General features: G+C 37.1%; 1 protein-coding gene across 2 annotated transcripts in view; it reads right to left on the minus strand.

Moving 5' to 3' along the window:
- Window positions 1-14135, minus strand: part of LOC108469543 (uncharacterized) — a 38377-nt gene that overhangs the window by 3777 nt on the left and 20465 nt on the right. Inside the window, exons 36-56 of one of the 2 annotated variants that reach the window (XM_053031911.1) lie at window positions 13733-14022; window positions 13546-13630; window positions 13123-13461; window positions 12603-12953; window positions 12027-12516; window positions 11626-11789; window positions 10788-10950; window positions 10343-10612; window positions 6466-6660; window positions 6318-6360; window positions 5547-5665; window positions 4899-5411; window positions 3494-4267; window positions 3298-3371; window positions 2854-3199; window positions 2670-2768; window positions 2437-2592; window positions 1944-2125; window positions 1347-1841; window positions 745-922; window positions 523-659 (exon numbers count right to left, since the gene is read on the minus strand). In XM_053031911.1, coding sequence (XP_052887871.1) covers window positions 523-659; window positions 745-922; window positions 1347-1841; window positions 1944-2125; window positions 2437-2592; window positions 2670-2768; window positions 2854-3199; window positions 3298-3371; window positions 3494-4267; window positions 4899-5411; window positions 5547-5665; window positions 6318-6360; window positions 6466-6660; window positions 10343-10612; window positions 10788-10950; window positions 11626-11789; window positions 12027-12516; window positions 12603-12953; window positions 13123-13461; window positions 13546-13630; window positions 13733-14022 — 5463 coding nt within the window. Of the gene's footprint in view, window positions 1-522; window positions 660-744; window positions 923-1346; window positions 1842-1943; window positions 2126-2436; window positions 2593-2669; window positions 2769-2853; window positions 3200-3297; window positions 3372-3493; window positions 4268-4898; window positions 5412-5546; window positions 5666-6317; window positions 6661-10342; window positions 10613-10787; window positions 10951-11625; window positions 11790-12026; window positions 12517-12602; window positions 12954-13122; window positions 13462-13545; window positions 13631-13732; window positions 14023-14135 lie in introns of both variants that reach the window. The other variant, XM_053031910.1, reaches the window with a different exon arrangement.

Genomic DNA, 14135 nt, shown 5'->3' on the forward strand with positions numbered 1-14135 from the left:
ATACTGCTGCACAATAGTTTCTTTGATGCAATTATATTTGCATGCTAAAGTTGAACAATACTTCATAGCTATTACACATGAGAATATAATCTACACTTCCAAAAACACGGATGAAGAAGAAAATAGACCCTAAAAGAATAACTTAAGTAGTTAACAAAGTCAACTTGGATATAGAAAACTAATTGTATGCATTAAAGCAGCAAGTAGCACTAGCAGATATACATGTCTAGTGTGCACATACACTTGCATGCATCATCCAGGAGAATATATAGCCACAGACAGAAAAAGGTGAACAATAGGAAAGGAGTTATAGAAACAGAGTCATGCATCAGAAAAACTGTCAATAACTTTATGCTATTTTCCTCTCCAGTGATAATGAACAAGGAATAGCCATATAGGTAAATTCTATTAAGCCATCAACCTAGCCAACATTGTTGCTTCCATACATAATCCTGAAACCCTCTTCCTGAATTTTTAACATTAGAAATTCCTAACTGTAAAGAGGTTGAATATTAGTCTTACTCAACACGTATCTCTGGGTCAACTTGAGTGACACTTGAACTTTGGGGGATGTGATCTAGCTGAAGATTGTTATAGAAATCAACTAGTGCCCAGATGATCGGCTCATGAACATTAAGCCTCCAAGACTTGTCAGTCACCTAAAATAAAATATGATCAATTACATTATCATCTAAAACAACATAGTGTACCAAAATGCTAAGCATCATACAAATGGAGCATTACCCGTATATAGACATATGGATACACTTGAACCCCATCAGAGTTCACATTTCGCATTGTGATAGTCATCTTAAATACAGGATGATGAATATCACTCATCTGCTCAGGTGCCAATAGCACTGGCATTAAAGTTAGAGGAAGCTGGTTGTCAATCTGCAAATAGCCCAATATGAGCTTGAACCTAGCAAAAAGGAACAGAATTTATTAGCTTATTCATCTGAAGCTCCAAGAAAGATAACCAATGGAAGATGGATGTGTAAGTCCAAGACCTAGCAGATATTTGCAAAATATTGTTTTCAAAGAAGGCTGAATGAAATAGCAAAGTCTGGGGAAGGGGTGTTAATTTAAGTCATATCATATGATACACCAAACTGTTCTTATTTATAAAACAAGAGTACAGCACACGAATATGCATTTGAAGTGAGAAAAACAAGAGATTCTAAAACTAATCCAGCTCAAATATCAGTGATAAAAAATGTAAAGCAGGACATAGTCTAAATTCTGTGCGTCCCCAGAAGTACTGTACAATAACCAAGAACAAAAACTTCCAAACAGTTGAAGACTACAACATCATGCCAAAAAATCTGCTAAATAGAAGCTCTTACCTGCTGGTTGTTCCACCATCATAGCCTGTAGAATATGAAATGAAGAGTCTGTCCAGGTATAAGTACAAGAGCTCTCTTGGCATGTGGTCCACAACAGAAACCCCAACAACTCCTAACTCAATGATGATTTCTATTGGTGTGACATCAATCTGTGGCTCTCCAGCAGCTGTCAGTGACCTTCTATCTTCATGTGAACTTAACTTCCACGTCCAATCATCTGTGAATCTAACAACTTTAATATTACTTATTTCAAAAACATGCAACTGCATTCCGAATTCTCCTTCACCTTCAGCAAATTGCCCAGCCCTTTCCAAATCGATTTTCCAGATTTGGTTATCGCAATCTCCATAGATTTTAGCATCAATGAACTTTTGTCCGTATGGATCTTCCCAGGAAAAATTTGTAGTTGAAAGAGCTCCTAAACTTATCCATGTGTTCTCACCAAATCCAGATTGGCGAATACATATAGTTTTTTCAGTGGTTCTGTTCTCAATCCTGTTTATTCATATGCTTTAAGAAGTCAATAGACACCAACATAAACATGCACCGCATCTCAAACTCTCACTATTTAATATCTAGGAAACAATGTATACTTGCCTGATAGGACCTTTGGCTGATCCAAGGCGGAATACAACTATAAAACGTGATCCTTCTTCATACCCACGTATTACTACATTCAAAAAAGTCCTTGTAGCATCACGCCGCCTCAAAACCAATGAGATAGTATCCTCTTTTACTATTTGAACAGGAAATGACCATTCTGTATCTTCTAGTCTTATCTAGAAATTTCAAATAAATCAACTCAATAAAAAAGATAAATTTGATGCATCATAAAGTGCAGACAAGAAGAAGCCAACAACCCCAAAACCATAACATAACAATAAATAGTTTCAAAAACCAAGTTGGCAAAATTATAGATCATTTTAGGAATCAGAAGGCAAAACAAAAGTGCAGTTTAAATCTAGAAAACCAGTGCAGGCAAGCATGAAGTGAGAAAGGCAGAAGTATTATCCCATAGTAACAAGGCAAACAAAGAAGAGAAGTAGATAGTTTACAAAATTGGATATAAGGTTTAAAGCACTCCACTCACCTGAAGTTTCTCCATTCCATCGTTCTTATAATGTACAAAGGAGACTCTTGAATCAGATGCGCATAGAACATTGGGCTCATCTTCATTGCTTAACTTAATGTATAAGTCCTGACCAATTCTATTTGTAAAGGTCATGTATGGTCGGACAGTGATCACCTACAAAGATTTAACTGAATGAAGCGCCTGCATTCCTGATAACATCTAATTTGTAGAGCACTGAGAAATATTCCTACCTTTGTAGGGACAGATTGATAGGGGCAGGGCTTTGCAGAAACAAAAAGGTGCATACATCTGCCATCAGCATTATAAGCATAGAGATCCAAAGAGCCATCCTGTTGATCAGGAAAAAGTAAGTGCTAAACAACAATATCCTTTTAATAAGATATGGCTTCAAGTTACTGTTAATGTTTGATCTACCATGTCACTAAGGGGAGAAAGATCTTTAACAGGTCCAAAGTGCTCATTGCTAGGCCCCGTAACTGCTACACAGAGGCCATACAAATCAAAGTTCAATGAAGAGGCAATTGTGTGACCATTGTACATTTCCTCATCAGTTATTTCCTCGATTCCTTCATTTTCCTTTTTGGCACGAAGTGGAAACCTAATCTTCCTTGTGCTTTTCTTCCCCCCGATATCAACAAGCCTGGATGTAAGTGGTGGACATCTGGAAACTGAAAACCAGTAAGGAGCATAGACTCTGATTGTTTTTGACAAAATTGTTTGTTCTTTGTCATAATTCTGTTCAATAACGAGTTGAACTATCCTGCATATTCCATAAATATAAAAGGTATTAGATCAGAGAAGACTTAGCTTTAACATATTCAAGAGACTCGAATTTTAAAAATCCAGCATATAATAAACCTTCCAGAAATAGAACTTTTTAAGCTTATTGTTTTGGATGGAATTTCGTGAGGATGAGATATCAGAACAGCTTCCTGTAAATCAGTAAAAAGTTAAGAGAGAAAAATAGACAATGAAATATGACAAAGAGCCAGATCTGAAGTGAACTTTCATAAGCATTATATATAAAAACTACTGGATTTTCCTAAAATCTCACGCGTAATGGTAGCCATCCTCTCTGTGGAAGTAGTGAGAAGAATAAAGGCCTGCATATATCAGCATTGTAAATATTTACAGTTCCTCCAGGGTGAAATATTCCTCTGGAGCAGGCAATGAAATGACCACTAGGTCGCATCTCAAGGATAGAATATTCAGCTGTAAGAGGAAGATAATTGGTGATAGATAATGGGGATTTGATCACAAGACTCCAGTCCAGGATAGGATCGGAACGGATGTCTTTTGAAATCTCTGTTGCTTGTATGCCCAAACAAAACCAGAGTTTAGGTGAAGAAGCATTAGAAGAGCTCTCGACTAGCTGGGTGCAGCATAGCAATTCCTCAGACTCAGTCAGAGCTGATACATATATCTCACAAGTGCCCTTTGGTTTTTCAGAAACCTCCGGCTGACCAGGCTTTCCAACTACTGAACTCCAAGAATACTTATTAGAACCGTCAACATTTGAAGGTCGCAACTGGAAAACAAATGATCTAGACTTGCTCAAGGCTGACAAGGGAAGAGGCACTGTATCACCAGGTTTCAATTCGGCCACAAATAATTCCTTTGCGTCAAGCGATATTTGTTTCCTATTCCTGATCCATCTCCTTTGCCTCGCAGAACTCAAGGATGCTATGGAGTCATCTGACTCGGGCCATTTTAGGCTTTCTACATCAGGAGCATGAACCCATCCACCAGCAGTACTAGTAGATGGTGTATCCAGATGCCAATCATCTAGCCAATCCCAACCAGAAGGTAATTCAACTCCAAATGCTGCCTACGTGATTGTAGAGGAATAAAAAACCAAATCAGACCTCATCTTAGAGTATTTTAAGTAGTTCCTAAAATTTCAAAATACATTTTCAAGGCCCTAGAGGAAGAATGGGCTTTAAACCATGTAATTATGAAAGAAGTGCAACAATATAAATACAAAGACACAAGTATCAAAAAGTTGAACGGAAAACATATTTACATAATGTCTGGCATGAAGTATACAAGCTTATCTATTGCAATTAGTAACAATATTATCCAGGATCAATGCACAATTTATATAAAGTGGAAGAGGTTCAGAAAGAAATGAATCTCATGTTTGTGGAATTAGAGATAAAAGCAAGACAAGTAAAATTAAATCAATAAAAATGAAGTGATCATTTTTTAAAAGATAGATTCCTGGTGTAATACAATGGACAATATGTTCTGTGTAGATAAGTTTTAGGAAAAGGATGGAGGAGGCATAATGCCCATAATACAAAATACTAGCATAAATAGATGTTTGTTTATGCAAAACCTTCACTTTAAAACAATGAGCACATTAACATGTGAATTTAGAGAAGGCAGCAAAGAAAATTAATTATGGTCCAAAATGAGTTACTGCCACTTACAGCTAAGAAATTACTTATATTTCTTACCTGCTGGGAGCCTCCACCATAGGGCTGATCTTGATTCAGTTGAACATTGCAGCCAATCCACCCAATATTTGGATCATACTTTTCAGTTTCAAAGAACTCATCTGTCTGAATTCTGCTACCATCAAATTGAATGCCTTCAGGCATTCTTACATCAGTCGGCTGCTCCGCCTCACTGGAAGCTTTTGATACAAGACATAAATCAAGTGTAAAATCTGTGTTATTATGCACAGATACCAGTGACCTAATATTTACATATCTGTTGCCATCTTTTACGCTAACTTCGCCAGCTACAATATCATTGCCTAAGTGCCAACCAGCAGTGGGTGCTGCATAGTTGAGTTGCACAGTAGTCCAAGGTCCCTCCATGCTAGGACTTATCTGAATGAATCCAGATTTTCTGCCACCGACAAAAGGTTCATTTGTCTCATCAACATTAAATTTTGGAGGCAAAATTACAGCACATCTTAATTTCCCACTTGACTTCTTGCTGCTCCTATCTGCTTGAGTAATATTCTGCAAGAAATAATCCATTCAGGAATCATAGCAGTTAAAATGCTAAAAATATTTCCACTTAAAAAATCAATTTAAAAATAAATAAATAAATAAAAGTTATCTCAACTAGCTCTAAAATAAGAGGATCACATTTACCATAGAAGGTGGCAAGAATAAATCCCTCCACATTAAGCTATTGGTGTAATCAAGGGAATCATCTGGGATGTACACAGCTATCTGGTCCAAAGGAGCTGAAAAAAATCCAATGGCGTCACCTGTAAAAGAAATTGTGGATTCAGTAATGAAGGTATGCAAATTAGGATGTTATCTGCTTCCTAGAGTTACACCCTTGTGAATTCATGTGGTAATAAAGTTATCAATACCATATGCAGAAACTTAATGGTACTGTTGAGGCTTTTCTGTTCCTATTTATTGTTTTAGAGTAGACTATTACAAGGAGCCATGACAAGAGTTGCTTAGGACTTACGTTTAAATTAATTAGATTTGTTTTCAAATTGAGTTGTGGCATTGATTCAAAATCACAATTACCTTCCTTGGGTTAAGAAAAACAGGTTATATTTAATCCAGAAGTATAATATCAACATTGTTGGAATACATCATTTTTTTTAATTGCAATACAATACTACTCAAAACAACAAATTCTTACAATCATATAACTCCAATTAAAAGCTTGAGATAGTAACCTAAAAGTGGCCTGATGCAGGTGTTAATACATATTAAATATACCACTATTCTGAAATCCTTGATCAGCCATACCACATTTCTGATAGTTTTCTCAACAATACAACAACATTAAAATTATTTAAGAGTTGAGTTCAACAGCTTAATGACTTGGAATGTTATATAAACATGCAGGAGGCAAATCATTGCTTGTGAAACGAATAGATTGGGATGAATATCTAGTACCTTTTCCCACGTCAGCAACAATTAGCTCCAATGAATAGGAGTCCTGTGCAAATTCAAAATCATAGTAATGGACTATGCAAAAAAAGGAAAAGCGGGCATAAAAATGCACAAGGTTCATTAAAGAAATATGAATATTTTTCTTACGTACAGGGGAGTCAACTATAAAGAAAAACATTTCACTCCAGTCAACTAAAACAGAATCAGAAGACATGATACTTGAGATACGTCCACATGTCCGTGCACTTTGTTGATGAAGCAGTGATTCACTTGGAAGGCTATGGCTTGGAGAAAGGCGAACAGCCACAGTATATTGATGAGAACTCAACCCTTCAACTCTGGGTAACTTCCATCAAAAGCATTCCAACAGACCATGAAAATGATCAAACTATTTGTCACATTAGAGTCAAACGGAGCATAAATAAGTGAACTTAAAATCATTTCACACGCAACTTCAATTTCCTTCCTACTTTTACTGAAGAGGGGGGAAAAAACAACCAAGAAGGTAATCAGTTTAGTAACTAATTTGGAAAATACTTTTACACAGACACACTGTGGTTTCCATCAATTTCTAAGTGAGACAAGGCCTTAAAAGGTCATAAAGGGTATTGGAACACAGATCAATGCAAAGATAATCGAATAACCAAAATAAGACTGGCTACCATAGCAACATGACAATTCTCTACAAATCCATAAATTGTCATGATAACCCAAAATGTAGAGCTTAACCAAAAAAAAAAAAAAAAAACAAGTTTTGTCCTTTATAGCTTTTAAAATCTGTTGGAATTCCTTAACTTAAGCAAATTTTCTACATTAGTGCTAGGAATTTCCTTGTACTATTAGCCATAATCAAATTACTAATTTTTAGGGATAGGCTAATTTCTAGAGATTATTTCCTTTTTTATTTTTCCTGCCATTCTTTAAAAGGCTGTATTCAGATTAGAAGTAATAAGAGAGAATCATTCTTCTTCCTAAAACTTGTTCATGGTATCGAGCATCGTGAATCCATTTGATCCTGCTCTTTCTTCTCTTCTCTTGTTCTGTTTTTCTCTGTTAGAAACCCTACTCCCATGGGTGACACGAAAATTTCTCCGAGACCGAGATCTCACAAATAACTCAAAATCACAGTCAAGGAATCCCACAAGGTGACCTTAACTCTTCTCTTATAATCACAAATCATCGATTAGATGGAAAAATTTCTGCAATGGTCACAATCTGTCCTTATGGTTCTTCGTGGCGAGGAAAAATTGGGTACATTAATGGACAAATTCCTCGACCAGCATCAACAGACTCGGTTATGCAACTTGGGAGCTTAACAACTCAATGGTTATGGCTTGGCTTATAAATTCGATGGAAGGTCATATAAGTTTAACGTATCTTTTTTTCAAAGCGCCAAAGAAATGTGGGATGCAATCAAGGAGAATTACTCGGATCTTGGAAATACTTCCCAAATATTCGAGATCAAATTAAAGTTGAAAGATATTCGACAAGGAACACTTGAAGTCACTCAATATTACAACAACCTAAAGATCTTATGGCGGGAGTTAGACATGTATTATGAAGTTGATTGGGCGAGGGCTTGGAACACACCAAGTTCATGGATCATCTTAACAAAGAACGTTTCTATGAGTTCCTAGCGGGACTAAATCGTGATCTTGATGAGGTCCGAGGACGAATACTAAGCGAACCACACCGCCAACCATAGGAGAAGCATTTTTGAAGTAAGGAGGGAAGAGAAACGGCGTCTTATCATGTTGGGAGACGCAAGAGAATTAAAACCATTGACCGTAGCTGGTCATTATCCTTCCGAGAACTCGCTCTTATTTCAAGAGACCTCAATCTCAAAGGTTCAAAGATGGAGTTGGTTACGGTTCAAAAGGCCATGGTGTAGCCATGTGAATCGGGTTGGGCATACAAAGGAGAAATGCTTCAAACTCCATGGCTATCCTGAAGAAAAAAAAAGAAAGAAAACAAGGCAGCAATGATATCTACTATCAAGAAGATGCTCGAATGTTAGGCTAACCAAAACTCAACTTGAGGCTCTTCATAAACTACTGGGACTCCTACACCAAGGGTCACTAGCTATTCAAGGTACCGCTTTAAATACTACAAACGAACCTATCACAACTTCCGGATACTAGACTCAGTGCATCCGACCACATGACAGTAATCTAAGTTTGTTTCACACCTATTTACCTTATCATGATCACTCTCGGATTCGCATAGCTGATGGATCTTACTCACCGGTGACTGGAATGGGGACAGTGAGACTTACTGAAAATTTTTTCCTTGATAAAGTTTTACATGTTCCAAATCTTTCCTGTAATTTACTCTCAATTAGCAAGCTTACCAAGGATGAAAAAGTACTTGCTGAATTTTCTGCTTTCGGTTGTGTGGTTCAGGAACAAGAATCAGGGAAGATGATTGGCACTGCTAAAGTTAATGATGGCTTATATTTTTGGGACAAAAACAGTTCACAAGAAGGGATGGCCTTATCTACATCAAAAGACGATTCTATCATGCTATGGCATCGTAGACTAGGACACCCGAATTTCATGTACTTGAAGAAACTGTTTCCTCTACTATTTCTAAATAAGAAAATTAGTTCATTGAACTGTGAAGTTTGCCAACTGTCTAAACACACTCGTGTTCCTTATCCTTTGAAACCTTATGTTCAATCTCAACCTTTCTCTTTAATCCACAATGATCTATGGGGAGCCAATCGAGTAAAAAACATCACGGGGCTAGGTGGTTCATAACTTTCATTGATGACCACACTAGAGTTTGTTGGGTCTATCTCCTTAAAGAAAAATCCAAGTCTCTAGAGTCTTCAAAATTTTCATTCAATGATTCAACTCAGTTCAATTCAAATATTCACACCCTTAGAACGATAATGGGAGAGAGTATTTTAATTCTATCCTAAGTCCTTATCTTTACGAGCAAGGAATCATACATCAAAGTTCTTGTCCTAACACCCCTCAACAAAATGGGGTTTCCGAGAGGAAAAACAGACACCTTGTAGCCGTGGCTCGTGCCCTTATGTTTACTATGGGTGTACCAAAGTATTTATGGGGAGAAGCTGTCCTCACTGCTTGTTATCTTATAAACCGACTCCCATCAAAGGTATTAAACTTTCAAACACCTTTACATACTTTTCAAAAAATTTTCCCTTGTTTCGTGTTCCTAATCTCCCAACCAAAACATTTGGTTGCAAAGCATTTGTCCACAACCATCAACCTAACCAATCTAAACTTGATCCTAGAGCTCACACTTGTGTCTTTATTGGTTACTCACCTGCACAAAAAGGGTACAAGTGCTACTCTCAACCTTACACGGATGTTTGTGTCCCTTGATGTTACTTTCTTGAAAACGAGCCATATTTTCAGCCTCTCATCTTCAGGGGAGATACTTAGTGAAGATGAGACCTTGAGCAATCTTCTCATTATACCTCAAGACTCTATCAGCCCTACCACCACTACAAAACCTGCTGAAAATCCTACAGCCACTGTTATTCCTGTTTTGGAACCTGTCAGCCCTACCACAACTACAAAACCTGCTGGAAATCCTACAGCCACTGTTATTCCTGTTTTGGAACCTGTTTTTCCTATCTCCACTGTTCAGCAACAAGAAACAAGGGTGATTAATCATACTAATGAAGAAAAACAGCCCACTCATTCTGAAAAACAACAAGGAAAAACTCAGGGACTTCGTGTATACTCTCGGAGACATCAGCTATGCGAATCCGAGAGTGATCATGACAAGGTAAATAGGTGTGAAACAAACTTAGATTTTGACTCTGTAATCTATGTCAAAAGAAGGTGGTGAAATAGCAAGAGAAGCCAATAACTTACTCAACAAAGTTAACCAAAATAATAGGAAAATGAAATTTCACTTAAAACACTGATCTATCTATCTCTAAACATTTTTCATCTTTACATTAATGCATAAATAAATCACAAAGCTTGTAATAAAGGACAAAGAAAGTGATATCCTCCATCAATATAGTTAAAGAGATTAAAAGACTATACCACTGCATCTGCTATAATGATTGTCACCATTGTTCTAATTTTCCTGCAGAGCTCTCCTTTCAAGTGAGAGTCCAACATGCTTTTTGATACAGGAACATTTATAGGCTTCATGTTGCCAGCTGGCATTTTAATAATATCTGAGAACCCTCTCCTCTCAGTGGCTCTAACATAAATGTCCTGTCCAAGTTTGTTTTGTGGGATGATATAATAACTTCTCTTTTGGTGGACATTAACAATTGATCTTGTTGCAGAGGTTGGAGAACATGCTTCCTGTTTAACATAGAGAAGAAACTTTTCAACACCAAAAATCAAGACAAAAAGGAAACTTTCAGAACTGAAAATGATAAAAGATAAGAAAAAGAGGATTCATATCAGCACCATATAGACACCAGACACTAACAAATAGCGTACTACCAGAACATATCAAGCAATTCCAAAAACTTACTGGTCTTTTATAATATTGATGAATAGCACTAAGATTATTCCAGCTTGCATAAGCTTGAATAATCATATTAGCATTAGACACAGAGATATTCAAGTTGAGATCTCTTGTGGAGGTGAAACGTAACTGAGTAGCTGCACCAGGGGAACTAGGATCATACTGATACCTGGAAATTATCATAAAATTTGGGCCAGGAAAGTCAATGCAAAGAAGACATCAATCACATACAAGGATGGCAAAAAGCAGTATAAGAGCAGATGAAATCTAAGATAAAGCTAAAAGAAGCTAAGGATAATTTATTTCATAAATAGCAGGGTAAAGGACTATACATCTTCTGTGAATAGGAAGAGGAAGAAAGTAAGAAAACTTACAAACCCATCCAACAAATGTGAACTTTCAGAATTTTGATTACCAAGAAAAAATTGTTAGAAAAATATAAGTGCTTAAATATCAAGCTTTCAGTCTTCAAACTTAACTCTTAAGACAAATATCAACTACCAAAACTACAACACCATTCTATATAGTTTACATACCACTGGGGTAATCAGTTTGATCAAAACCAGCATTCTAAACCTCGCTTATGCAACTACTAAACTTAATGAAGCAAAACAAACGAAATTTGAAAACTCAAATTAAAGGAAATTAATAAAGCATAAAATTTTCTTAAATCTAGAATGAACTATCAGTTGGTATCCTATTCATCACAAGAGAGCACAGTATCCAAAAACTACACTTATTATTATTATTTTTTTATCTTGGATAAATAAACTACACACGCCAAACAGCTGAGGGGTGCCAACTAAAGTATTACATTTAATTCGATGCATCATATGATGATTACCTTAAAAACCCATCCATTGGCTCAACAATCGGCTCCCATGATTCATATTTATCATTATATGACCTCGCAGCTAAAGAGAAGCTAACATTAGAATTTGAATAATCAGGTCTTCCCCGTAAACTGAATGCAATTCCACTCAATGATATATTAAACAATGGCACCATCTGCAAAAAGTCAAGCATAAAGCTGTTTGAATTAAACCAAAGTAAATTTACCCAGTATCATAAAGGTTCCTAGTTGTAAAAGATAAATCCAATTACAACTTGAGAGGCTTTTTTACTGAAAACTGAAAGTTTTAGACTAGAATATTTCAGAACTAAAGAGGAAGAGAAAAACCATAGACCACAGCAAACAATGATCTGCCCAAGAAACATAGAAGAAACTCAGATAAAATTACATACCAGGCCACCATAGTCATCAAAAAGGGCTGCAGAAAAGGTTGTTATTTCTGCATCAATGACAGTATCATCTGAACCACTGTGTAAATATGGATCAGCCAGCTTTAAAGCAAACCTCCTTGGGGGTTTTCTGGATCCACCACGGACAAAAAAAGTCCCCAACTCATTAGCAACAACCCAGATGCTAAATGGTACAGTGCCAAACTTGGCATCTGTTGTGTCCCAAACACTTTCTTCCAGAAACTGATCACCAGTTACCATATCACTCCGAATGCATCTTAATGTGCAAATATCTTGTTGCTTTGGTGGGCCCTTACATGCAATGCAACCTAAAGAAACATAACCTGGAGGAGCTTGAGGCAACCAAAAAGAAATATTCTCCATTCCTCTCTGCTTCTTAATCTGTCCAACTGGCTGAAAGCCTGAAGGTGCTTTGAAAAGCTCTTCATCTTCAGCATCATGCAAAACAATACATGTATTTGGAGGCTCATACCTGGCCCACGGAAAATTAAAGATCATCAATGTCTATGAATAAAACAAGATATGTCCAAAAAAATCCATTTATTAAATATCCCGTACCCTTGAACAGCAATATCACCAAAATACACCATTCCTAGGGGGATCTCTGGGCGCCATATGGATATTTGCTTCCTTGAGCTTGAACCTCTATTCCACCAAACCAACCTAAAACTAGCAACAGCTTCAAAACGCCGGCCAGAATTTGCAACTGTTGAACGATTTGACTGTTGATTGCTGACGCGACCAGATACGGAAGCTTGGATATCTGAACTTCTAGATGCTTTCGGATAAAATTCAGGAGACCTAAGAATTCCATAACGTAATTCATATGCTCTAGCTAGTAACCTCAAAGTAGTGGGTTCTGCTGGCAGGAAGGTACCAAGAGAATTGTCCACGCGCCAAAATGCCAGGCTGGATGGATATCCACAATTCACAAGTAGCATTTTGGAAGCAAATAATGTCATTAGAAACTTTGTTAACATAACAGTACTAGCAATCCATGAAGGATAAAAACATTTCCCCACAAGAATAAACGGACAACCAAAGTCATGATAGGATGGAGCTTTATGATTATACATACCGGTTGGTAGCACTGGTGGTGATGCAGTCCCTGAGGGAACAAGGGGAAACAAAAGAATCTAAGATGCAGAAAGTAGAAGATGATGATGGTCGCAACTTTCCAGGGGAAACCACACAACCTAATGCAACATAACCTTCAGGAGGTTCTGGGAGCCAAACAGAACAGCAGCTTTCCCCCTCACCAAGCACACCATTTGACGATGTCTTGGAATTAACTTCACATTCATCAGAGATACCTCCAGAATCTAAAGGTGGCCAAATTCGTTTAAAAGACAGCGGTCTCTTGACCGGCACGTAGTTGGTATTTACAGCAAGAACTCCTTTTGTAGGTGGTTTGTCCCTGTCAAGTGAAGACCATGAGCATCAAAGCACAGGAAGAAGCAGAATAACTTTCATACCAAGATATAGTAAAGAGTTCACTGACAATGGTGTCAAACAGTCACCAAGAACTGCAAAACCAACTGGTGCACAAGCTCTCCAAAAGGAATATATCTGGTCACTGTCGGGATCTGAAAAGCATGCTAGGGCTATAAGCCAACCATGTGAAACTTCAAACAAATTCATTTCCAACAATATTGGATTTAAAAAAGGAGAAAAAAAATCAGGCATACTTCTAATTGTTCCAACTCTGTCAAACTGAGAACAATTGACAGTCATTTCCCTTGATGTTCTCCTTAAAAAGGCCAAAATATCTTCTTCAACTGCTAAAAACAGTCTAAGGATGCTGAATGAGAAATTCATGAATATGTCTGAAACAGACAAATGTATATTTGTCTTTCCAGAAGCATTAGAATACTTAATGGTGGTGTCAAAAGGCTCCAAAATTCTGACTCCATTACTCTCCATTGTCAAGCCAAGGGCATTTGCAGTCATCTCAACATTATCACCTTTCAGAACAAGCCTGCAGTTACATGCCAGCATCGAATATCAACTGTCATATCGTCAAAAGTTCATTGCAAGTATAAGCCCCATTCCTAGGCCACATGTCTCTAGCTCTACAATTTGACATTGAAG

This window comes from Gossypium arboreum, chromosome 8 (genome assembly GCF_025698485.1).
Source record: "Gossypium arboreum isolate Shixiya-1 chromosome 8, ASM2569848v2, whole genome shotgun sequence".
Taxonomy (NCBI): domain Eukaryota; kingdom Viridiplantae; phylum Streptophyta; class Magnoliopsida; order Malvales; family Malvaceae; genus Gossypium; species Gossypium arboreum.